This window comes from Cryptomeria japonica, chromosome 3, assembly GCF_030272615.1.
Source record: "Cryptomeria japonica chromosome 3, Sugi_1.0, whole genome shotgun sequence".
Lineage (NCBI taxonomy): Eukaryota > Viridiplantae > Streptophyta > Pinopsida > Cupressales > Cupressaceae > Cryptomeria > Cryptomeria japonica.
In genome coordinates, this window is record NC_081407.1 from 768,224,779 (window position 1) to 768,251,110 (window position 26,332).

Genomic DNA, 26,332 nt, shown 5'->3' on the forward strand with positions numbered 1-26,332 from the left:
GCTGTTTCATTGTTTATAACTTTAATTTCCTTTTGCTAATAGGCTATATTTAGACTAGAAACTAGAAAGGGAACCTTGGCCACCATGTTCTTAGAGTAACAGTTACATGCTTGTGAATTGTTGTCATTTTATGACACCCTTGGTCCATTAGTAAGAACCGATCAGAGATACGATCCATGGACCAGCATTGCCCTAGTTGATCAAAGAGAAAGTAGAAGAATTATGAAGTGTGAAGTGTTGCCTTGTCCGGAGGATGTTCCTCCCTTGGCCTTTTCTCCCTTCCCCGGAACCCCGAGGTTCCGAGGTTCTTTCCCTTTGCCTTCTCCTGTTCTCCTTCTCCGGAACTCTGGAACCCCAAGGTTCCGAGGTTCTTTCGCTTTGCCTTCTCCTGTTCTCCTTCTCCGGAACTCCGGAACCTCGAGGTTCTGAAGTTCCTTCCCTTTGCTTCCTCTCCTTCTTTCCCTTTCTCTTCTTCTCTCCGGAACTCCGAAACCTTGAGGTTCCGAAGTTCTTTTGCGCAATTCCACCTTTTCCTTGCCTCCTTCTAGTTCCCCGGAACTCCGGAACCCCAAGGTTCCGAAGTTCCTTTCCCTTGCCTTCTCCGGAACTTCGGAACCCCGAGGTTCCGAAGTTCCCTCCTAGCCTTTCTTCCTTCTTTTCTCTGGAACCCTGAGGTTCCGAAGTTCTCTTCCTTGCCTCCTTCTAGTTCCCCGGAACTCCGGAACCCCAAGGTTCCGAAGTTCCTTCCCTCCTTGCCTTTTCTCTCTAGTTTCCTCGGAACTCTGGAACCCCGAGGTTTCGAAGTTCCTTTCCTTCTCTTCCTCTCTCTTTCCCGGAACTTCGGAACCCTGAAGTTCCCTTCCTTGGTCTCTTTTTCCTCTACCCCAGAACTCCGGAACCCTCAGGTTCCCAAGTTCTTAAGTCTTCCCAACTTTGGTGACCTAGGTCTCCGAAGTTCCCCCAACTTCGGTGACCCAGGTCTCCGAAGTTTTCCAAACTCCTTTTGGATTGCAACACTTCCGGATGGCGTGATCGACACTCAAGGCTTTAAATGCTCCGACAGTTTTGGTAACTTATGCACTTTCTTTTGTGGAGCCACAGGGGTGCATTTAATGTTTTTGGCAGAATTTCCATCAAGGGAGGTATGGGGCCATGCTTGTTGTGGTGACTTATGTCATGTTTGCATACTCTGACTTTGGAAGGTCAGTCAATCCACCCTTCTCAGAGTTGCCTTTTGTGGGTATGGCTAGGTTGCTTGCATGTACAAGTAAAGTGCATGCACTTCCTTGCACTCCCAGACTGACATGCAGTGGTCATGATCTCTTTTGTAACCATTTTTCTATATAAGGTTGTTAAGCCTCATTGTAAAGGGTTCTCTCCCTGCTGCCTTGAGCTTTCCTATGTTTTTTCTCTTCTCTTGAAGACTTGTAATTATATTTGCATTTTTGTAACTGTAAGTTTGGCCTTTTGCCTTTGAATGAATTGAAATTACTCTTGCCTTCCTTCAACTTACGCACGCTGTGTATGTTTCCTTACCTTCATCATAAGTGTATGTTTTGTGTCTCTTCTCTCCATATATGCTGTGTTAACTTGTTTTTTTGAGTGTGACTTGTGGGAATCCTTCTCCCCTCTTGACACTTAGCAAATTCTAACCTCCATACATGCGTTTGGGTCACTCATACAACTGAAGTTTTGTGCATCTCTTGGGTATTTCAGTTGATTCCTTGTGCCATTTTGGGTGAGGAGAGGAACAATCTCTTCTTGGTGCATCACCTCCTTTTATTTCAAGCATTTCTCTCTTCCCTTTACCTCTGCAATTTGCTAGGATAGGCCTAGGAATTAGTTTTGAAGTGTTGAGTTGGTTCAATACCTGGACCTGGATTGAGAAGGAAGCTGACCTTGTTTGCCTCACTGGGTAAATAGAAGGAATATAGAGGTAATGCAGAAATAAGCAATGCAATAACAACATGAATACGAGAATAAGCTTTCCATTAATAACTCCGAGTGTATACAATGTTCATAGTATTATCTGTCGTAAAACCACACATCCTTCAACACCTGCAGGTAGTACAATATATAACAGCCGAAGGGGTGCGACAAAACCGTCGCGACTCCAACTACCTACCCGTCGGCTAACTAACTACTAACAAATAACATTACTACCAAAACATAAGATATACATATTTCCCAACAACATCAACCCCCCCCCCAAAAAAAGAAGTCGTCTCCGACGACTAACAACAAAAATGGAGACAATGCAACCCATACAAAATACACATCAAGACAAAACTAAGGAGGGGGCTGGGGAAGCATCCCTGAAGTAGAAGGCTGGGATGCTGGTGTCTGGGCCGCCAAGCGGGTGCGGAGCTCATAAACTTGCTGAGTACGTGCAGTCACATCATGCTCCGCCACCAACACTTTCTCCAAAACCGTCTTCACCATATGCGCGACTTCCAGCAACTCCTCTTTTATATCCGCTGCCTCCGTCATACAGACCAATTGATCCTACAATAGGCTCCTCTTGGCAGTGACGACATCCAACTCCTGTTGCACGAGGCTCCTCACACTCTGCTCCGTCGAAAGGCGAGTCTCCACCTCAGCCTTCTCTGCTAGGGCCATCTCAATCTGTGCCAACAACTGTGCCCTCTCTGCTGCCCACAAGGCCTGTTGAGTGTCCACCTCACTCTCCAACTCGACTCGAGCAACCTCGCGGACCGCAGACTCATGCTGTGTACGCCTTCATGCATAGTAGGCGTCTCGGTAGACTTGCTCAATCTCTTGGACGACTGCCATCACCCGACTCTCCACAATGGGCTCACACACAGTCCAAGCCTGTAGCATCTCATCCGTCTGAGTAGTCGGCCATCCCGGAGACTCAAAACATCTGACTAGTCGGCCATCCCGGAGACTCAAAACATGCAGCAAAGGCTGTGAGGCAGCCCACCCGTTGTAATGTCCCCTTCTCACTGATGTTCTTTCAGTGGTCCATTAGCCTATTCCTGAGACCCGTAGGCTAGGTGGAATGAGTAATCAGGGTCTAGCATCGATGAAACGAGGACTTACTATTTTTAGTAAGTCAGGGGATGACCGTTCTGGTGCCATTGTCCGACTGAGCATTCCTTGCTTTGCCTCTGGACGCGATGATCATATTTTTCTGAGCATTAATTCTTGACTTACTATTTCTAGTAAGTGGCTGGGTGGCACATTTCTATTTTTGGCAGTAGATAGGGGTCTGAATTCTGCAGCAGTCTGGGCTCAGTTTCATCTTGGAGGTGATAATAATCAGTGCAGGAGACATTTGCAACATAATTAAATATTATTTCCTTTCCTAAGGTTAATATTTAATTAATCTATTTATTGGCTACTGGTTTATTAAATTTGGGATTAATGCCTGTTTAATCCTAAGTTTGAGTGAAATTCAGTTGTTTTATGGGATGTGAAATATTTTTAAAAGGGATATCATTTCACTTTACATCGCCATTTTGTGCCTAAGTGTCCACCGTGGGTCCTCCCCCTTCTTGGGCGTGAGTTTTGACTTAGGAGAATGGGCGCTACACTTGGGTCCACATGTAAGTGGAAATGAAATTCAAATGCAAGCGTGGAATTTGGAGGGATGTCATTTGAATTTGATGAATGAAGTTATAAATATGAGGCTTGGGTTTCCATTTGGGGGATCTTGAAAATCTGTAATGTTATGCTGCCGGATTGGCGACAGAACTTGAAGCTTCGGAGTGCGTCTCCCTAGTGCTACCCGGTTTCGTACTTGAAATACAGTACCTAGCTGTGCCTTGTATTCCTCTACCGTTTTCAGAGCTTTGCCATTGACATCTTGGTGTTGCAACGATTTTGTACTTGCTGGTTTTGCCTGTGGCTGAAGCATATTTTTGCTCACATCTCTCTGCTGGAGCGTTTGACAGTTATGGGTATCAATCCTATCTTCCTTCCCAGCACTGGCGAATAAGTTTGTAAGGTTTTAGCACGTTTGTTTGAGTTTTGAATTAATTATGCAAAATTGAAATTCCTAGTCTAGGCGTGGGTTTTCTGCCTTGCATTGGGATGCGTGCAAAATAAATAAGGGTCTTTTTGGGGTGTTGTTTTGATTGGTTAGCATTGCATATGTTGTACGATGGGTTTGGGACTGGTTTGAGCTAAATCAGATGTAAAATGAGGGAGATATGAATATTTTGGCATTTATCTGGGTTGCTGGTCTGTTTTCCCAGCATGTAGATTTGGTTGTAACAGAAATTTATATCTTACTATAGAAATCTGCATTACTCTCCTTCTATCATTTCTATTATTGTAAGGTTAGGTAGTAGTACTACTAACCAGTTCTCTCTTTGTAATTCTCATCCCGCTGAATAAGTGGAAGAGGCTGGCTTGCCGCCTGATATGCAATAATTTGTAATTTCAGTCCTCCCGCTGAATAAGTGGTCGAGTGATAAGTTCAATGTTTTTGGTCCTCCCGCTGAAATATGCGGTAGAGTGATTGTTAATGTAATGTCCTCCCGCTGAAATACGTGGTAGAGTGATTGAACTTCTGTTTCTTGTAATCTTTCCTTTGGTTGGTTCACCGCCAAGAAGTTTAGTTTCTATCCTGCGGGATAAGCAGAAGGGGATGGCTTGCCGCCCATGCAATTGTAATTTTCAGTTTGTTTATTGATGCTGACGATCCCCGGAACACCGTATGTTCTCACCCTCCCAGTCTGGGCTCTCGGTGAACAAAAGGTGGAAGGGTTCCCTTTCAGTTGTTTTGCTTATTACTCTAACCTTAACGGGTTAATTGTTTTGGATGAATTGATATTGGCCTGAAAAAAAAAACCAAAAAAAATAAGTGGGATACTACAGTGGTATCAGAGCTGGTTTTCCTGCCAGCCTGTGAGAGTCAGTGGGTTCAGAAGTCTCCATGAGTGACAGAGACGTCAGACACTACAACAAAGAACAGAAGAGACAGCAGTTTCAGATTCCTATAGTGCCCGAAGAGGACACATTTTCATAAGTACTGAGAAATAGAGGGAAGAATTTAGATACCTTAGATTCAGTGGATTCAATGGCAGATAAGACTACGAAAACAAATGAGGCACCCAACAAGAAGGCAGAGAGGCAATTCAATGCCATGATGGACATGATGTCTTTATTGCTGTCAAAGCTCAACCAGAACGTTGTTGGGACCCCTAATCAGCCCAACAATGGACCGGAAGCCAGCACTTCTAACATTCCTGTAAGCAATGGAAATGGGAGCAATAACGGGAGTAACAATGGAGGTTCAGCCCCAAGGCCTTTACAACCTGTCTTTTTGCCCAAAGAAGTACAACAAGCTGAAACAGAGATACCCACAGCTGATGAGATAAGAAATAGCTACATGGAGTATGCTTCCCTTCTTGGTGAGATCCAAGATATCCTAACTCTGGATCAATTCATGAATCAGAAAATGAAAAGAGGACGGAGGAATGACTACAAGTCTGCTGCCCCAAGAGATTTCCAGCAAGCTCTTGGAAGAGTGACCTTAGCACACTTTGATGGGAGCGCTAAGGGTACTGCTAGAGCATGGGTACAGAAGTTGGACAATTACTTGTCCTTGAGACCGATGTCGGAGGAGGATGCCATCAAGTTTGCTACCTTGCACTTGGATGGAGTGGCCCACGAATGGTGGTACCATGGGTTGGTCACCCTTGGTCACAACTTAGTCACCACCTACGCTGATTTCACCAACAAGCTAATTGAGAGATTTGACACCAGGGATCCAGAGGTGAAGTTTAGAGAACTTGCACAACTGAGGCAGCAGGGTTCCTTGGACACTTACGTGATTGAATTCCAAAACCTGTCAGTCATGGTGAGTAGCATCTCAGAGAAGCGATTGGTTGTCCTTTTCACTGAAGGACTTGAAGAACCATTGAGAGGATGGGTCAAAGCTTTTGATCCGCCCACACTGGCAGAAGCTATAAAAAAATCCAGAAGTATGGAGTTGGCTGCCCCTAAGAGTAAAATTCAGTCCAAGCCTTTCCCTTTCAAAAAGGATAAGAAGAAGTTCACTAATCAGACCAAGAGGTTCCCTCTGCGAATGGATGATGGGCTTCGTCAAGAGCTCCGGAGAAAGAATCTATGCTATTCTTGCAGAGAACCTTGGGTTCCCGGGCATAGGTTCCATGGAAAGGGGAATTTACATCAAATGGAAGGCTATTCTGGAGATGGATCAGATTCTGAAATTTCAGAACAGCAAACTGAAGTTGAGGGCAGCGAGTATGAAGAGGCTCCTGAAGGGCCTGAATTTGGGTTAGAAGATAGAGGAGTGGTTGCTCAACTCTCGAGCATTCACAAGAATGAGTCTTTCAGAGTTCGGGGTGTGATTGGAGAGCATCGTGTCATAGCTCTCATTGACACAGGTGCAACACACAACTTCATTGATGAAAGAATTGTTGCAAAAAAGGGACTAGTGGCAGAGGAAGTTGAGGGCTTCAAAGTCATGGTAGCAGATGGCTCCACTATATCCTATAATAGAATGATTTCCAACATGTCTCTGAAGTTGGGAAATCATGAAATCAGAGATGATTTCTTTGTGGTAAGCATTGGAAGGACTGATGATGCAGTCCTCGGGATTCAATGGCTGAGATCTCTTGGTGAGATCACACTAAACCTACAAACCATGGAGCTGAAATTCATGTCTGAAGGGAAAAAGGTAGTTTTGAGAGGAATGTCGCATGGGGGACTTAAGGTTGTATCCTTGAAAAGAATGGAAAGGCTGATCCGCCATAATCAGGTGGAGTGGGCAGCGGAGTGTTTGATAATGCCTTCCAATCCATTGGTGGATAAGGGCAATTATTCCTCAGACATTTCAGCAATGGTCAAAGATAAGAGCAATATTGTGGTGATACCTTCAAAACCACAACAAGAGCACAGAAAGTATCCTGAAGACATTCAAGCTTTGATAACTAAGAGAAGCAAGGTGTTCGAAAAGCCACCTCCTGGTAGACCTCCTGAAAGAGGTGTTGAACACATTATTGAGCTTGAGGAAGGAGCTAAGCCAGTCATGACTACTCCTTACCGATACCCCAAAAAGCAGAAAGATGAGATCGAGAAAGCAATTTAGGAATTGCTTGACATGGGTTACATCCGGCCTAGCAAAAGTCCCTTTGCTTCGGCTGTTGTTCTGGTGAGAAAGAAGGATGGGACCATGCGCATGTGTGTGGATTATAGATCGTTGAATCAGAAGACCATCAAGAATCGGTATCCTATTCCGAGGATTGATGAGCTCATTGATGAGCTACATGGGGCAGTGTTCTTTTCCAAAATTGACCTCAGATCGGGGTACCATCAGATTAGGATGAGAGCTTCAGATGTGGAGAAGATTGCTTTCAGGAGCCACTTTGGGCACTTTGAGTTCTTAGTCATGCCCTTTGGTTTGACGAATTCTCCTGCTACATTCCAGTCATGCATGAATAGGATCTTCCACGAACAGCTGAGGAAGTTTGTGTTGATATTTTTTGATGACATCCTGATTTTCAGCAGATCATGGAAAGAGCATCTTCAGCAGTTGGATGAAGTGTTGGGCATACTAGAATCTGAATCCCTATTCGCCAAGGAATCCAAGTGCGAATTTGGGATGGAAGAGTTGCTCTACCTGGGTCACATCATCAGTGCAGGTGGTGTGAAGGTAGACCCTGAAAAGATTAGGGCTATCATCGATTGGCCTACTCCAGAAAACATAACACATCTAAGAGGATTTTTGGGATTGTGTGGATTCCATCGGAGATTTGTAAAGGGATACTCTTAGTTGGTTGCCCCCCTTATAGATCTTACCAAGAAAGGGGCCTTTGAGTGGTTCGAGAAGGCACAGACAACATTTGAGCAGTTTAAGAGGATCATGAGCTCTTGCCCAGTTTTAGCATTGCCCGATTTTACCAGGCCATTTGAACTACAATGTGATGCGTCTGGAGAAGGTGTTGGTGCGGTCCTCATGCAGGATAAGCACCCTATAGTTTTTGAGAGCAGAAAGTTGAGAGGTCCTGAGAGACTATACTCCATTTATGACAAGGAAATGCTTGCCATAATGCATGCTCTTGCAAAATTCAGACAATATTTGGTGGGAAGTAAGTTCATTGTCAAGACTGACCACAACAGTCTTAAGCACTTCATGCACCAGAAGGATCTGAATGAGAGACAACAGAAATGGGTGAGTAAGCTACAAGCTTACGACTTCGATATTGAGTATGTAAAAGGGAAAAACAATGTGGTAGCAGATGCCTTATCACGGAGGCCCCATTTGAGCTCACTCTGTGAGCTTACTGCTGGTTGGAAAGAGTTATTGCTTGCTGATTATGCCAAAAATTAGTTTGCAATCAGTCTTGTAGAGGGTACTTTTCATGATGAAAGGTACAAATTGGTTGAAGGATTGATACTGTACAAGGGAAGAATCTTCATAGTACTTGAATCTAAGTTAAAAGAGAAGATTTTGCAGACCTTCCATGACATTCCCCTTGCTGGTCACCAAGGTTATTTGAAGACATACAGGCAGATCCGGGAGAGATTCTCTTGGAAGGGGCTTAAAAATGATGTTTTGAAGTACATTAAAGAGTGTCATACATGTCAGAAGAACAAGGATGAGCACACTCTCCCTGCTGGTTTGTTACAACCCTTGCCTATTCTCGATCAAAAATGGGAAAGTATTTCCATGGATTTCATCACGGGGTTGCCTTGGGCTCAAGGAAAAGATAGTATTTATGTAGTGGTGGACAGACTTACAAAGTTTGCTCATTTCTTCGCCATTACCAGCTCTTTTACAGCAGCACAAGTTGCTGAAGTGTTCTTCCGAGAGGTATTCAGATTGCATGGTTTACTGAAGAACATTGTGAGTGATAGGGACAGCAAGTTCCTAAGTGCCTTTTGGCAAGAAATTTTCAGATTGTGTGGTACTGTGCTCACTCCAAGCACCAGTTATCACCCCCAAACTGATGGACAAACCGAGATAGTGAATAAGTGGGTGGAAGGTTATCTCAGAAACTATGTCTCGGAACAACAGAATACTTGGGTGAGGTGGCTTCACCTAGGGGAGTATTGTTACAATTCTTCTTATCACATGTCCATCCAGATGTCACCATTCATGGCACTATATGGTTATGAAGCTCCTAGCTTCGCAGACTTGGTATTTGGTGATAGCAGAACCTCTCAGGCGAAAGATATGATGCAGCAAAGTCAGGATATTCTGAGAATCTTGAGGGACAATCTACAACATGCACAGAATCAGCAGAAGTTGTATGCTGATCAGTAGCGTATTGAGCGCACCTTTGAGGTGGGCGACATGGTTTATTTAAGGCTCCAGCCTTACAGGCAGTCTACTCTCAAGAAGAGTGGGGTTGAGAAATTGAAACCTCGATTCTATGGGCCTTTCAGAGTCAGCAGAAGGGTTGGAGAAGTGGCTTATGAGTTGGAATTACCAGCAAGCAGCAGGATCCATAATGTGTTTCATGTGTCTTGCCTTAAGAAGGCTTTGGGACATAATGTAGTTGCTTCAGCTGAGCTACCTCCACTTGATGAGGAGGGAGAGTCGGTTTTGGTTCCAGAAGTTGTCCTTGAATTCAGGGAGCGAACTTTGAGGAGAAGAGTGATCAGGGAATACTTGATCAAATGGAAGAATCTACCAACAGAGGATGCTACGTGGGAGAATGAGGAGATTCTATTGCATCCAGCCTTACAGTTGCTTGAGGACAAGCAATTTTGGGGAGGGCGGATTGTAATGTCCCCTTCTCACTGATGTTCTTTCAGTGGTCCATTAGCCTATTCCTGAGACCCGTAGGCTAGGTGGAATGAGTAATCAGGGTCTAGCATCGATGAAACGAGGACTTACTATTTTTAGTAAGTCAGGGGATGACCGTTCTGGTGCCATTGTCTGACTGAGCACTCCTTGCTTTGCCTCTGGACGCGATGATCATATTTTTCTGAGCATTAATTCTTGACTTACTATTTTTAGTAAGTGGCTGGGTGGCACATTTCTATTTTTGGCAGTAGACAGGGGTCTGAATTCTGCAGCAGTCTGGGCTCAGTTTCATCTTGGAGGTGATAATAATCAGTGCGGGAGACATTTGCAACATAATTAAATATTATTTCCTTTCCTAAGGTTAATATTTAATTAATCTATTTATTGGCTACTGGTTTATTAAATTTGGGATTAATGCCTGTTTAATCCTAAGTTTGAGTGAAATTCAGTTGTTTTATGGGATGTGAAATATTTTTAAAAGGGATATCATTTCACTTTACATCGCCATTTTGTGCCTAAGTGTCCAACGTGGGTCCTCCCCCTTCTTGGGCGTGAGTTTTGACTTAGGAGAATGGGCGCTACACTTGGGTCCACATGTAAGTGGAAATGAAATTCAAATGCAAGCGTGGAATTTGGAGGGATGTCATTTGAATTTGATGAATGAAGTTATAAATATGAGGCTTGGGTTTCCATTTGGGGGATCTTGAAAATCTGTAATGTTATGTTGCCGGATTGGCGACAGAACTTGAAGCTTCGGAGTGCGTCTCCCTAGTGCTACTCGGTTTCGTACTTGAAATACAGTACCTAGCTGTGCCTTGTATTCCTCTACCGTTTTCAGAGCTTTGCCATTGACATCTTGGTGTTGCAACGATTTTGTACTTGCTGGTTTTGCCTGTGGCTGAAGCATATTTTTGCTCACATCTCTCTACTGGAGCGTTTGACAGTTATGGGTATCAATCCTATCTTCCTTCCTAGCACTGGCGAATAAGTTTGTAAGGTTTTAGCACGTTTGTTTGAGTTTTGAATTAATTATGCAAAATTGAAATTCCTAGTCTAGGCGTGGGTTTTCTGCCTTGCATTGGGATGCGTGCAAAATAAATAAGGGTCTTTTTGGGGTGTTGTTTTGATTGGTTAGCATTGCATATGTTGTATGATGGGTTTGGGACTGGTTTGAGCTAAATCAGATGTAAAATGAGGGAGATATGAATATTTTGGCATTTATCTGGGCTGCTGGTCTGTTTTCCCAGCGTGCAGATTTGGTTGTAACAGAAATTTATATCTTACTATAGAAATCTGCATTACTCTCCTTCTATCATTTCTATTATTGTAAGGTTAGGTAGTAGTACTACTAACCAGTTCTCTCTTTGTAATTCTCATCCCGCTGAATAAGTGGAAGAGGCTAGCTTGCCGCCTGATATGCAATAATTTGTAATTTTTAGTCCTCTCGTTGAATAAGTGGTCGAGTGATAAGTTCAATGTTTTTGGTCCTCCCGCTGAAATATGCGGTAGAGTGATTGTTAATGTAATGTCCTCCCGCTGAAATACGCGGTAGAGTGATTGAACTTCTGTTTCTTGTAATCTTTCCCTTGGTTGGTTCACCGCCAAGAAGTTTAGTTTCTATCCTGCTGGATAAGCAGTAGGGGATGGCTTGCCGCCCATGCAATTGTAATTTTCAGTTTGTTTATTGATGCTGATGATCCCCGGAACACCGTATGCTCTCACCCTCCCAGTCTGGGCTCTCGGTGAACAAAATGTGGAAGGGTTCCCTTTCAGTTGTTTTGCTTATTACTCTAACCTTAACGGGTTAATTGTTGTGGATGAATTGCTATTGGCTTGAAAAAAAATAAATAAAAAAATAAGTGGGATACTACACCCGCATAAACTGTAGGACCCTCTCTAACTCCACCACAACCTGCTGCAATGCTCGTGTCTGGGCCGTGGCCACCACTTGCCTACCCTGTATCACCATGTCAACTAAATAGGCCTCAATGTCCTCCCCCTCCTACTCTGAAGGTTGTGATCGTGATGGAAGTGGCCTTTGTGTAAGAGTGCCAAGGAGTAACTCAGAAGTCTCTGGCGGACTTAATACAGCCGCATCCTGCTAGTATGAAGGTACCTCCTCCGTCACTGGAGGTATAGCATCCCCCTGCTCTTGGATGGCAGAGACGACCTCTCCTGCCTCGTTCCCAACTGTTGGTACATGTGTCTCACCAGAGGAATCGTCCAAGTCTACTACTTCAGCTTGAGTCTCTCGACAAGGTGAGAGTACAGCAGCTCCCACAGGTTGTACCACTATCATCTTAAATTGCTGAGTCAACCAACTCTCCGTAGCCACTACCGACGGGTCTGTACTGGGGATCCCTAGGACTCTCTGCATCTCTACGACTAGAGTGTGTGTCGCCATAGCCATGGGCTCCTCCAACAAGGAGGCAAAAACGGTCACCACTGCCTCAGTTCCAACAACATCCAACTGCACTTGAGGCTCCGTATCAACCACCTCCCTCAGTCCCTGCTCCTCATCTACCACTACTCGATGTAGCAACTCCTCCGTACGCGACTCTGCCATGTCTTTGGTAAGTGCCTTTGTGGCCGGGGCCAGTCTCGAAGGTGGTGCTCGATCCTGCGGAGGTGATGCTACCTGCTGCTGGATGGGGCCAAGTGCAACTGGCATGCGGCTCTGCCCAAATGTCGGAATAAAGTTGCCTCCTACTCCAGATGACATCACAAGTGTGCCCATCAGTAGCAAGGGTGGCGCAAAAAGGACCCTCTCCTCCGTCGCCCTGTTTCTATCATCCTCCTCATCCTCCGCTTCTGAATCCTCTGTACTACTAGAAGTCTCCCTCCCACTATCAGGTTCCCTTGAGGCCGTATCTACCATCCGTTTCCGCTTCGCGGAAGAGTGCCCAATGTCAAGGTGTCTCCAATACATGATAGGAGGCTCACCTGCTGCCAACGGTCCCTACGGCCGTACCTCCAACTCTGCCTCCGGCACTGCTTCCCACGTGGCCTCCAAGAACAGTCCTATGGCATAGTGGGGCATATAGAATGTGCGATGCTGCATCGTCAAGAACTCATACATTCGCTCTGCTAGCAACGCAGCCCAATCATACACAATGTCGTTCATAAGCCCATTCCTGAGCATAATCTGAGGGAGGGCGATGTCCGACGCCCTACTAGATCCCGTCAACTTGCTCTTAATGACATCCATTATGCATTGCCAGTGGCCCTCTGCAACAAAGGTCTTACGAATTCCTCGTCCCTTCGTGGCATCAGCCATGCTGTCTAGCTCCGCTGTCGTCAAGTTTCTGGATACTAATTTAATCCAATATTCTTTCTCCTCACGCTTCATCTTCTTAGCCTTCAACTCGATTTTCCTACCCTGTCTACCTGGGATGCCGAATACTCTGGTAAAGTCCATAGCTTTGAAGGATATGGTGACATCCCTCCCGAGATACTCAAAAGTACTTGTCCGTGGGTGTCTGTCAAAGGTGTCCACCATGAACCGTAGGGCACCCTCATACTCACGGATAGGAAACATGGGCATTCGAATAGCCCACTCCACTTCTGCCATACGAAGGTTCTGCTTCACCAAATCATCGTCGAGAGTGTCCTGCCACCATTTCCGACATTCCGACCCATTTAGGCCCTCGAAGGTGATATTCTGAGGCGTTAATGTATTTTTCCCACTTGTGGCAGGTTGTGGTGCTTTTTGCTTTTTCTTCTGACTTGCGCTGGCATCCATTGTGCTGCCTGCAACACGCACGCCTGACAACAAGACCCTGGTATTTCTATCCATCTGGCTGCTACTGGAGGAAGCCTGCAACTGCTTCTTCCAACTCCGTTTCCCAGCCGACTCCATTAATTTCCCCTATAACTGATTTCTGGTTATAGCCGTACGGTTGCGTAACCACCTTAACTACCTGGATGGCTACGTATGCCTTCCTTGTGCTTGCGCGTTGCGTTGTTGGGCGGAGTGTGTGTTTGTCTGTCTTTGCGTTTGGCGGGGGCTGTTGCGTGTGCTCGTGTTTATGTGTTTGCGTTTTATGTCTCTCGCGCCTTTATTCCTTGCGGCAGCGGTGGTATCCACCGCACGGTGGTGCCACCCCACGGTAGTTCCACCGCTGGTGTTGCCACCGCACGGTGGTCCCACCGTCACTGTCGCCACCTCACGGTGGTCCACTGTCGTTCCCTCTTTTTCTTTTTCTTTTTCTTTTTTTTTTTTTAAATTTCTTTTTTTTATAATTCTTTTTTTTCAATACTGTCAAACACCTTGATTGGAGGGTCCAGGTTCCCTCCGTTCGTGGTAAACCTTCAATTTGGACCCGTTCACGGCTTCGGTCACTTTGCGGTCATCTAATGTCCACAGCCGAACCGATCCATTTGCTGCGACTTCACGAACTTTGTAAGGTCCTAGCCACCTCACTTTAAATTTTCCAGGTTTAATTTCATTTCGCCCATTATATTTCAACACAAGTTGTCCTGGGGTGAACTTCATTCACTTCAAGTGCTTATCGTGCCACAACTTCCTCCTCTGCTGCGTTGTCTCGGTTGCCCACTGAGCCATCATCCGCTTCTCATCAAGTTTATTTAGAGCATAAAGTCACTCCCTCAGGCTCTCCATATCGCCGAGTCTATTTTCTATGGCAATACGAAGACTTGGTACCATGAATTCGGCGGGCACCACTGCTTCTTGCCCATACATAAGTTGGAAGGGCGTGTGTCCCATAGTCACTTTGTACGTCGTGCGGTAAGCCCACAGCACGAAGGGTAACTTCTCTTCCCAATCTTCCCCTTCGACCCCGCACAACTTATAAATGACTCCTACAAGGATCTTGTTCGTGGCCTCCGCTTGCCCGTTGGCTCGAGGGTAGTAAGGGCTCAACAGAGAATTGAAGATCTTAAATTTTGTCGTGAGCAACTTAATAACATGGTTGACAAAATGGCCACCTCGGTCACTCATCAGCTGCATGGGGATACCATAACGAGTAATGATTTGCTCGTAAATAAATCTGGCTGTACTCACCGTCGAGTTATCGGATAGGGCCCGTGCTTCCACCCACTTAGTCAAATATTTCGTGGCTACCACGATGTATCTGCACCGCCTAGCACGGCTGATTTTGAGTGGTCCGACAAAGTCCAACCCCCATCGTTCAAATAATTCCTGCATGTGCGAGGGGTTGAGCGGCATAAAGTCCCGCTTCAATGGTTTCCCAGCCCTTTGGCACGTGTCGCAACCAACAACCCATTCTCGGGCATCATTATATAGCGTGGCCACCACAAGCCCGTGAGTAGCACCTTTCGTGCAGTAGTGTCCGGTCCCATGTGTCCCCTCGCCGGTCCTTCGTGCGCCTCTCGGAGAACTCCTGGCACCTCCTCCTCCATCACACATCTTCTGAGTATTTGATCCAGTCTCATCTTATATAACAGTCCATTGATGAGTTGGAATGTTCGACTTCGTAAAACCAGTTTCCTTCGTTCTCCTGGTAGCATGCCTGGCGGAAAGACTAAAGTAGAAAGATACTCCCCGATGGCCGTGTACCATGATGGCAATGCCGCAATTTGGAATAAGTGGGCATCTGGAAAATCATCGTTCACCCCTTCCGCTGGTTCTCCTGACTTTATGCGTGATAATTGGTTCGCTATCACATGGCTTTTCCCAAGCCGCACGATAATGGTGAACGTAAACTCTTGCATTAAGAGTAACCATCGACTAATCCTTCCTTGAATTATCGGCTTGTTGACCAAGTACATGAGGGCTTGATGGCCTACATAGAATGTGAACGGTGTTGCCAACAGATAGTGTCTGAATTTTTGTACCGCATAGATCATCCCCAATGCCTCCTTCTCTGTTGTGCTGTAATTTTTCTCCGCTTTGGATAATAGTCTACTGGCAAAATAGACGGGATGATCCAACTCGTGATCTCCCACTTGGGCCAGTGTGGCATCGATCGCAAAGTTTGAAGTGTCCACATGGACATGGAACTCCCTGTCCCAGTTGGGGTACACGAGGATGGGGGCACCTACCAACCTCGTCTTCAATTCCTCAAATGCTTCACTCTCCGGGGTCCCCTAGGTGTACGGCTCACCCTTGCGAGTAAGCTTGTCCAAGGGGTGGGATATTTGTGCAAATTTTTTTATGAACCTTCTATAGTAGCCGATATGGCCCAGGAAAGACTTTACCCCGGTGACATCCATAGGAGGCTCCATCTCCACGATCACCCGTATTTTGTCTGGGTCCGTCTTCAGACCTGCTTTGCATACAATGTGCCCAAGCAATTTGCCTCGTGGTACCATAAATCGACATTTTTTTGGATTAAGGGCCAACCCTGCCCTTCAACATCTCTCCGGGCACTCTCTGAGGGCTACCAAATGCGTATCTTGCCCGCTATAGATGGACTAGTCGTCAAGGAAGGCTTTAAAATTTCCTGCCGACATCTTGTCGAATATGTGTAGTATAATTAGCTGGAATGTTGGAGGTGCATTGCATAGGCCGAATGGCATCCGGTTGTATGCATAGACACCATCTTCGACCACGAAGGTGGTCTTCAGTTTATCTTCCTTGGCGATTGAGATCTGGTTATATCCAGAGAATCCATCCATAAATGAGTACATCTCATGGATGGCCACCTCCTCCAGTATGCTGTCCGTAAACGGGATTGGGAAAGGGTCTTTAATCGTAACTGCATTGAGACATCGGAAGTCCACACAAATCCTTATTTGGTTAGCCTCCTTCTTTAATGAAATGACTATGGGCGACACCCATTCACTTGTCTATACTTTAAAAATGATACCGGCCTCCAGCATTTTTTCTATCTCATCGTTCACCCGCACTGCATAGTTGCGGTTCATCCGGTACGGTCTCTTTCGTATAGGCCGGGCTCCGGGTACCAACAGGATGCGGTGCACGCATAGTTCGGGAGGTACCCCCTTCAAGTCTTTATACGTCCATGCAAAGACGTCTTTAAACTCTAGACATATTTTGAAGGCCGCTGTCTTCAGCACGGGATCCCAGTCATCCCCGACTAATATATTCCGTGGGTCCTCCTCCTTTCCCAGGTTTGTTGCCTTCAACTTGGATTCTTCAAATTGAATTGGCTTGTCTTTCTCGAATTGATGTGTGGGTGCCTCGTCCACTCGAGCTTCCCCCTCCTTATATTCTCTGTATTCCAGAGGGAAGACCTCCGGATCGGCGGGCTCCTCTATCTGCAACATGTTGCAGTGAAAATGTTCATAGTCCTCCATTTGCCAATGGAAGAGCCCGTTAAGTGAGCACACCTCATCTTCAGAACATCCCTCCAATTTGAGCACCCCTGCACTGTTCGGCTCCATCGCGTTCTTTCCCTTGCTTTCGTCAGGACCCCCTTCCCATTTATTAGAGTCCTCTGAGTCCGATTCAGAAGAGGCGAGCTCTTCGCCGACATCTTGGGTCCATAGGTCAATGATATATTTCCACCCTCCCTTCTCCATGGAGAGTGTATTTTTCTTCCAGTTATGGTTCACCCTCGCGGTGATCAACCACACTCTCCCTAGGATGGCGTCATAGCCTTTCTTTTTCAAGGGAATAACTACAAAATCTAATAGGAAGGGCTGCGTACCAATTGTCACTTGTTGGGCCATCAATATGCCGAGTGGCTTGATGCTGTTTTGGTTGGCTCCTGGGTTTCCCCAGCCTCTTCCATGTCTCTTTTGGTAGTACATTCACCCCAGCACCTCCGTCCACAATGGTGTCCTTCAGAATGGTCCCAAGGATGCCCATTTCTACCACGGCTGGGTGTCTACCACTGTTCAAGGCTAGTAACATCAGGTGAGTCGAAGGGCTGACAGGAACCTCCACCTGTGGTGCACTCGAAGGTACGTGTGCAGTGCTTAGCACATTGCTGAGGATGGCAGTCCTCAAATGTGGCATGGAGTCTAGAAGGTCTTTTACCTTTATCGGTACCTCCATTTGCAAGACTTGCCCAATAATATTCTTTTCCGCTTTCACGCGGGTTGAGGGACTCCTCATCTCCGTGTCCTTCCGTCCTTCTGCCGCCATCTCCCGTTCAATGTCGGCCTTCGCCTCCCGTAGTCTCTCCTTCTTTGTGCGGGGGTCGAGATACATCTTCTTCGCCTGCGCGCGAGTGATCGCCAATACTTCTTTGTCTTCACCCATCTTCTCAATATTGAGCAGATTCACCCCCGGCTTAGGAAATTTTGTGTCATCGTGGTCACCGAGGCCGCACCATCTACACAGGCTCTAGGGGGTTTCAGTATTCTCGCACTCCCGAGCGAAGTGCCCCCATTGGTTGCAGGCTCGACATTTAATTATTGGCCACCCCTTAACGTCATACTGCATTCTGCTCCGATTGTTGTTGTTGTTGTTGCCTCTCCCTCCTCTTCGGTTACCTCTATAACCACCGGATGATGCAGTGGTGTCGGCTTGCGGCTGGGCGGAGCCCGTTGCTGCGGACAGTGAGGGTTGCTCTTGCACGAAGAATACTTGGTTCCCTTTTGTTTTCATGTTGTAGGGACACTCTTTGACAGCGTGTCCCAACATTTGCAAATTTCGCAAAATGCCTTCTTCGGGCAGGTGCCTTTTGTGTGACCTTCTTCCTTACAATCAGTGCACCACACGTCTTCATTTTTACTCGTGCTTCCTTTCATGTTCTTAAATTTCTTCAACATACGGTGCATATCCTTTTGAAGAGCTTGCACCTTCTTACTTGATGATTCATCACTGCTGCTTTCTCCCGAGGACTCCTCTTCTGCAGAGGACTTGTCTTTTTTCTTCCACGATGTTTTGCCTTCACTTTCCAGATCCATCGCGCGGTTGTATGCATCATCGTATGATGTGGGTAGTACAATTTTCATCTTCCTCCGCAGGGATGACCGAAACCCTTCCATGAACCATCTCTTCTTTAGTCCGCCAGCTGGCTGGTTCTCCATCTTCCCTAGTAACTCTTTTAATCGTCGGCTGTATGTTCGCACTGTCTTGTGCTTTCCCTTCTTTGTGCTTAATATCTCCACCACGATCTCATTATCATCTCGAAGGAGTCGAAACTCCATCTCGAAAGCTTTCTGTTGTTCATCCCATGTTCCCACCTTTACTTTATCCACATCAGAGTACCAATCAATGGCTACCCCTCTCAGGGTGGCAGGGAACTGCACCTCCCAATCCGCTTTGTCAACCACCCCGTTGGCTGACCATATTGTCTCACACGTATGGCAGTGTCGTACAGGGTCATCATTGCCATCTCCGTTTAGTTTGGGCAACTTTTGTTTGCCCACCATCGATGGGGGTTGTCTCCCCGGAGGTGGCTGTGGCTGTGTCTGTGCCTCTGCACCGCTCCCTCCGGTGCTGGTGGTGTGTCTTGCGTGGGTGACTGGGGGTACGGTGTTTTGCCTGCCATGTGTCGCACCTACAGCCATACGGTTGTCCTCCCCTTCGTTCTCACCCGCGCCCACTCCTGGCTCCCTTTGGTGATCCTCACTTCGTGGCGTAAGGGATAAGTTTCTGAACTAATCCTGGGTCTCTTCGACTAGATTCCTCCGTAACCTTGTTTCCTCCAGAAACTCTTCGTGGCTTCTCACCCTACGGTGTTCTGGCGACACGTAAAAATTTCCCTCGGCTTCTGCACCCTCCGTGACACCTCCTTGGTTCCCTTCGAGCAACCCCTCGGCAGGTCGTCCTTCGGCAAGTTGCCTCAGCCTCCGTCTATGTTCTACTCGTCGTTCCAGAATCAAGGCCCTCTGCGCGGCCTCCCACTCGTCCGTTTCTGCTTTCTTATTTCTATCTTTGTTTAATAGGTTGGGCATTAATTCACGTATATCTCTATAAACAACAACACATAAAACCAAAACACTCCTTTATTAATTTATTTCATCAGATACAACTTGTGTCAATATTATGACACCTTTATTTGAATATAGAATGTTCTTTCATCCCTCTGGGATTCTGGGTTCAATTCCCTCTTGGCCTCGTGGCATCCTGCTCCCCTTCCCGACAGCTGCTTTCTTCGTACTGTTGGAGGATTTGTTGGCGTCGCTCTTCCCGGGCAATCTCCTCCAGGTGAGTTCGTTGTGCCAGTGATGCCTGCGCAAGCAACCGGGGGAGGTGGATCATCAACCGATTTACTGTCGGGCTAACTTCTAGTGCTGTCCACACGACACTTGGTGGGATTTCAGCCTCCGTGGCCTCTCTTCGTACGTAGGTCTCGATGGCTACCTAGAGCAGGATTGAAAATTCCCTCATCACAGTGTCTTCTCCTTGGTAGAACTTTGTTTGCGCATCGTCGGCCTCCGGGTTTATGTCACCAACGGGTAGGCCCATCATGTCCGTGTGCCATCTGCTCCTTCCTTTCCCGAGAACGTCTAGGCAACGACGCCAAATGTTTGCCTCACTAGGTAAACAGAAGGAATGCAGAGGTAATGCATAAATAAGCAATGCAATAACAGCATGAATACGAGAATAAACTTTCCATTAATAACTCCGAGTGTATACAATGTTCATAGTATTATCTGTCGTAAAACCACACATCCTTCAACACCCGCAGGTAGTACAATATATAACAGCCGAAGGGGTGCGACACAACCGTCGCGACTCCAACTACCTACCCGTCGGCTAACTAACTACTAACAAATAACATTACTACCAAAACATAAGATATACATATTTCCTGACAACGGACCTTCTCCGGAGATTCAACCCCCTTGCGCAAGGTCCCACACTTCGGGGTTGTTTCCATGTTTCACAAGGTTGCTGAGTTGATAGCTCAGCAAGGGTGCGAGCTTTTGTGATAACATGAATTTTAAAATTTCACTTGGATCAGAGCCACTTGCCATTAGTTTAAAAGATCATTGGCTTGTTTACTCCATGTTATCTTTTTCCTGTTATGTATGCTTGGCACTTTTTCTGTGGTTATGGTTGAAAGACATTTAATCTTTGATAAATTGAGCAAAGAAGAAAATGCTACCACTTTGTGTCATGATGATATTCTTTTTGAGATTATGCAACTTAGATTGACTGTGGTATTTTATTTTTATTTTTAGTCTTTAATCTCTAAAAATGGTAACATGAAAATTAGCTTTAAAGATGGAGTGTATTCTTTTTTCATATCTTTGAATGTTTTAAAATGGTAGAGAAGTTCAGTTCATTTTCTTTTGAAGCAATAAATATTGCAATAAAGATATTCATGTTTGTAGGAGGATGCGAGATGCCATTGTCCTTACCATGAAGTTGTTTAAGAAGCAGGTACTTATCAAATCTCTTGTTCAGATTAGAAGTTGCATCGAAAAATTGTAATGGATGGAAGAATATTTCCATTGCTTTACGTGATATTCTCAATCTTTTAAAACAAATATTCTGTGATCCAATCTTTTTGTGAGAAAAGTTCTGTTATCTCCGTGTGTTAATATGTTTGAGCTTAGAGACATTCAAGATTCAAGAATTCAAGGTTTTGTTATAGTATGAAATTTGCAACAGTAAGTATATTACAAAAACCTTTAGATTAACATGGCAAAGGTTATGCATTCAAATTCTATTTCTAAAAAATACAAGAAAGTTAAAATGATGCACGATTAAAGTCCCTAAGTGGAAAGGAATGTGGAAAGTTCAATTCTGCTCCAACCTTACCATCAGTCATGATCCCTCTCTGATATTATCAGATCCACCATATTCACCCTCTAGAAAAGGTTCAAGGGACTCTCCATCTCCCTCCCTCTAAGGAGGCCATGGCCTTCTCACAGTCTAGAGATCAACCAAGCTTCATTCAGTCTGTTTCACAAGATACATCTTAAAATCCAAAAGGATGGGCTACTACGTTTTATGATTTATCTTGCACACAAATGTAAAACAGTTCACAAACTCAATTTTTTAACAAACAAAGAAAATTGATGCTATCTAGGGATAAACAATTCCCAATGGTTTCTTCTTCCATGTAGGAAATGAAAAGCATAACAGTTGCAGATTTATGGGTGCCTTCTTAGAGTCCAAGACCCTCAAACATTGGACTCAGGAAAACTAGGACTCATTGGTAACAACTGACATGCTGATGTTGGCCAAGGAATAATTCATTTAAATCTTCTCCTGAATGGAAGAAAACCATAATCTCCAAGGGAGTGCATGTTTCATGCAAACATTTTGGGCTATTCATGAAGTATTGGTCCCTTGCCTTCAATACCACATAGGATATCCTAATGTTGTCTAGTCTGGGTCTGCCATCCTCTCCTACCAAGTGAATACTAGCGAGAATTCTCTCTCAAAACAATGAGGAACCTAGAGGATAATACCTTACTTCCTCTGAGTTCCCATCTGAAATATGCAAGAATCTATGTGAATGTAGGTTTGGAGAAACTCTTGCCTTATAGACTTCTACTAGAGATAAGGGGCATATAATGGGAACATAGAATTGACGATGAAAAATCCTCTTCAAATGTGAGAATGGAAACTTGATGCATTGTTTCCCAAACCAAACAGAGATGAACACTCAAAAGACCAAAGAGGAAGAAAGATCCAACATCTAGAAACAAGCTCGAACCATGGGATAAAAAGTGACACAGTCGCAGATGGAGGGTCCAGTTAGGAACTATCTGTTTATACAACCTGTCATGTTTTCAACAATTATCAATCATTACTGAACAAGTTACCAATCTATCATACTTAATAATTAATTCTATTATTCATAATCTTTAAGTTCTAATGCAATGTTCAATCCTTGTTACTACCCAGTCCTAAGGAAGAAGGAAATAATTATGCTGTCAAGGCGCTTAGAAACCAAACTACAATAGGCTCCCTCAAAGTTTATGGATACAGGCCCTTACCCTATCTTGGGATCATGCCCTCAAGGTTTACGGAACGCTGATCCTTACCCTATCTTGGGATCACCCTATTGGTTGGATTTAGATTGCCCCTCCCTGAGAACAAATCAGACCCCTTTTTCATGGTACTGACAGAAATAACAAGAATTAGACTATAAGTATACTAACTTCTCATGTATTATGGATATATATGAAATTAAGTATGACTGTCATGCATATCGCAGTCCATATTAATATTACTATTAAATTCTGCATAAGTACATTATCAGGCTTCATATATTAAGCACATCCCCATGCATACCGCCAAGAACAAGGATGCTACTGCTTGTAACTTAATAATAATAATTCTGACCTAATCTGATCCATGGTGAATTCAATCCACTAATTGATTAAGGATGCTCATACTGTCTGCTGCTGTTCCTGGGAGAAATGTGTGTAATTATTTCTCATCTATGGTCCTCCCCTCCAATTGAATGGTTGGTCTGCTGCTTATATATCCCCTTCATCGGCTGGAAGGGTATGTCTCTTCCACGGGTCACCTTCTTTGTAAAAGTCGGTGATCTATTTCATGTGACTCTTGCCCTTAATTAATTGTTTGTTAATGTGATCGCCTTTTAACAAGGGTTGTTAGTAAGCATAATTCTCTGTTATTCCAGTCGCTATCATGCTGAATATGATCGCTGATTTTTACCAACTGTTCCTGTGCTTCTTAACTTCACGTAGAATTTGGAGATCCATCTTGTTCGTTCATCTCACAAACTGCTAACTAGGAAAGAGACCCAAATGTGTAGGAGTCGATCAAGATAGGAAAATGGCAAAGTCTTACTGGTAAGGCCACTTTTGGATTATGGTTATGTATTGATATTTAAAGTTTGCCAATGCGGATAAATAAACCGAAGAGCAGTAGAAATCAATTATATCATGGAGTCTAATAAAACGTGAATATGTAGAACCATATGCAGAGGTATATGACAATGTTGACAATCTTCAAATTTACATCACAGATCTAGCCTCTAGGGCTTACAATCATATTTGGCCTTATTCTTGAATTACAATAAAAGACAAGGACAAAAGATGTGTGCAGATTGAATCAACAAAGAGACCCAAACACGAACATGTGGCATAGCCTCTTAGTTCCAACTTCTCATTTCACTCCAAGATTCATACTACTCAAATTGGGTAACTTGCTCCATTATGCATCATGAAGCCTCCTAAGGTTCCTGACCTTCACAACACCTATTTTGGATCATACAATACTCACATGGACCAAACCAAACATTGGTTTCAAGGATTTAACCCAATTCCCTCTGACACCTTCACAATTAGGCCTATTTGCTTGTAGCCCTTGGAGACAGGTAATGGGACCTTAAGTCCAAACTTTTCCAAACACCTTGGCAAACAAATCACTGATTCAGATACCCTTTATGGTCTTACGCAATCCCCCAAGAGGAGAAGTCAAGATCTGACAAGGAAAGGTCTGAACCCGGTGATGACCATCTGTCCTAAAGGCTAATTAGGCCTCCATTTGTGAAACAACTATATCAAAATGGACACACCTTACAACCACAACCCCACAACCACAACCCCATGAGCATGTGGGGAACCATAAACCATTATAGATTCCAGGGTTAAATCCCTGGAATCATCGCCAATTCTCTTCTAGGGTAACTATTGCAATCTAAGGGCTAGGTAGCCACATAGAGATGTCTACCTAGGGCTTGATCAAACAAACATCTCCCTTGCTCCTCCTGAAAAATGCCTTTGGAATCATAGAGTACATAGGCCATACTTGCATTCCACCCACTGCCATTAAATTTAGATGGACAGGTTACAATTTATGGCCATGGAAAGGCAAAACCCTAGGTAAACCCTGGTTTTCCGGGTACCTACAACAAAACTTGGATATCTAGAGCAAAACAAACGATCAAGACCTCAAATCAAGACCAAATCATTGGTAACTCACTGCACTAACAAAATCACAACATTGGGGATTGGTCCCAATCTGTACAACTCCGTACCCCGTGCCAAAACTTCACATTTGTAGGAAAAAATCAAAATTTCTTATTGTTTGCAATCATAAAATCTTTCTCCGTACAATCTCTCCTTGGGAATTGTGTCCTCTAGGTGTTTATACCCCTCTACAACTGCTCTCAACCGAAAACAAGAGGTTAGAGCCGTTGGAGGAGTTACACCAACAAGAATTCAAAAATTTGCACAAAAGTTGCTCATGACAACTTTTGACAAAGTTGTCAAAAATGTCATTTCTTGCACCCAAATGACTTGGGTCAAGACTAACACCTCTAAACACCCTAGAAGCACATAAAACAACTAAAACCACTAGGACAAACATATCCTAAGCATACTTTGTTGGCATATGCACACTCCAATGAGACATTGTATGTGATTAAAGGTTTTGTCATTGATGGCAACCTTACAATCCTATGGCACCGGCAAGGCATTACACTGGCAAGGCATTACACCAACAAGATAGCTCACCGGCATCAACAGATCACATTCTACACCGGCATTCAAACCACTGACACTGACACAGAGAAAGGAAGCATACCGGCACAGAGGCCAATAGGATTTTTGTTATATTATATTTTGTGTATTATTGTAAAAACTTTGTAAGCCGACTTGGCAAGTTGTAAGATGACTCTTTTATATAAGAGAGATCATTGTAGACATTTTTTAAGGAATGGAAGCGAAGAAAAAGAAGATATTAGGCAGACCTATTATGCAAAATATAGGTTAAAGGTTTTATGTAAAGAACAGAGTAGAAACTGGTACTGGCTCAGGCATTATAGATGCTATTGTAAAGCAGTTGAAGATATTGGATTTGTATAATCCACATTGTAAGTCAGTGAGACTTCCCATTGAGCAGTGAGCTCTAGGCAATTGGCCTTCCTGCATGTGCAGGCCCCCTTTTGTAAGTAATATTCTCTTATTGGCCAGTAAGTGGATATTGTGGGTCACAAATCCCACCGAGGTTTTTCCCACACCGGGTTTCCTCGTTAAATCCTTGTGTCATGGTGTGCTTTTCATGTGGATGTTTTTAATTCTGTTTACTACATTATTTCTTGCATACCGGTACACTGTTATAATATGTTCTACATGATTTAAATTGAGAAATTCTAATTACCGGTTAGATACTGATTCCCCCCCCCTCTCAGTATCTGTGGGATTCCTAACATACTTAGTCCCCTTTTGTCCAAAAGTCCTAATTGGCTTATCAAGATGCCAAAATAGGAGTTTGGCTCACAAGATGGGGTCCTTTATTACAAACACAAAATGCATGATTGAAACAGAAGGAAAACATCCTAAGACATGTTTAAGGTCTTATCCTTCCTCCTCTGAGCCTGAATGATCATGTTGAAGGGGTGCCTCTGCACCATACTCCTCGGAAGAAGAAATCTCAAGTCCACTTGAGATGAGAGTCTACAAGTCTGCACCATGGTTTTTTATTTGTTGTTTTGTCATCCAGACTGCTTCAGAATCTGGTTGTCCTTGCCAAGCCACCAAATACTCTATATATACTTTTTTCCTTGTCCTCTTTGCAACCTTGGTGTCCTAAGCTTTATGCAACTTTGGTGGTTCATGTTTGGGAATGTCATCATCTGCTACAACTTGAATTGTTTCTTCTCCTGCATTAACACTACATTTGTAAAGAGTTAAGTCACATACATTAAAAATGGATGACAAACCAAGATCAGGTGGGAGTTGGAATTCATAAGCATTTTGTCCACATTTTTTCAAGATTTGACAGGGTCCAATCTTTCTCTGCATAAG

General features: G+C 44.5%; 1 protein-coding gene across 2 annotated transcripts in view; it reads left to right on the forward strand.

Annotated features, from left to right (window-relative positions):
* Positions 1-26,332, forward strand: part of LOC131078111 (uncharacterized) — a 128,488-nt gene that overhangs the window by 86,350 nt on the left and 15,806 nt on the right. For both annotated transcript variants that reach the window (XM_058015781.2, XM_058015780.2), the window contains exon 10: positions 20,930-20,978. In XM_058015781.2, coding sequence (XP_057871764.2) covers positions 20,930-20,978 — 49 coding nt within the window. The remainder of the gene's footprint in view (positions 1-20,929; positions 20,979-26,332) is intronic.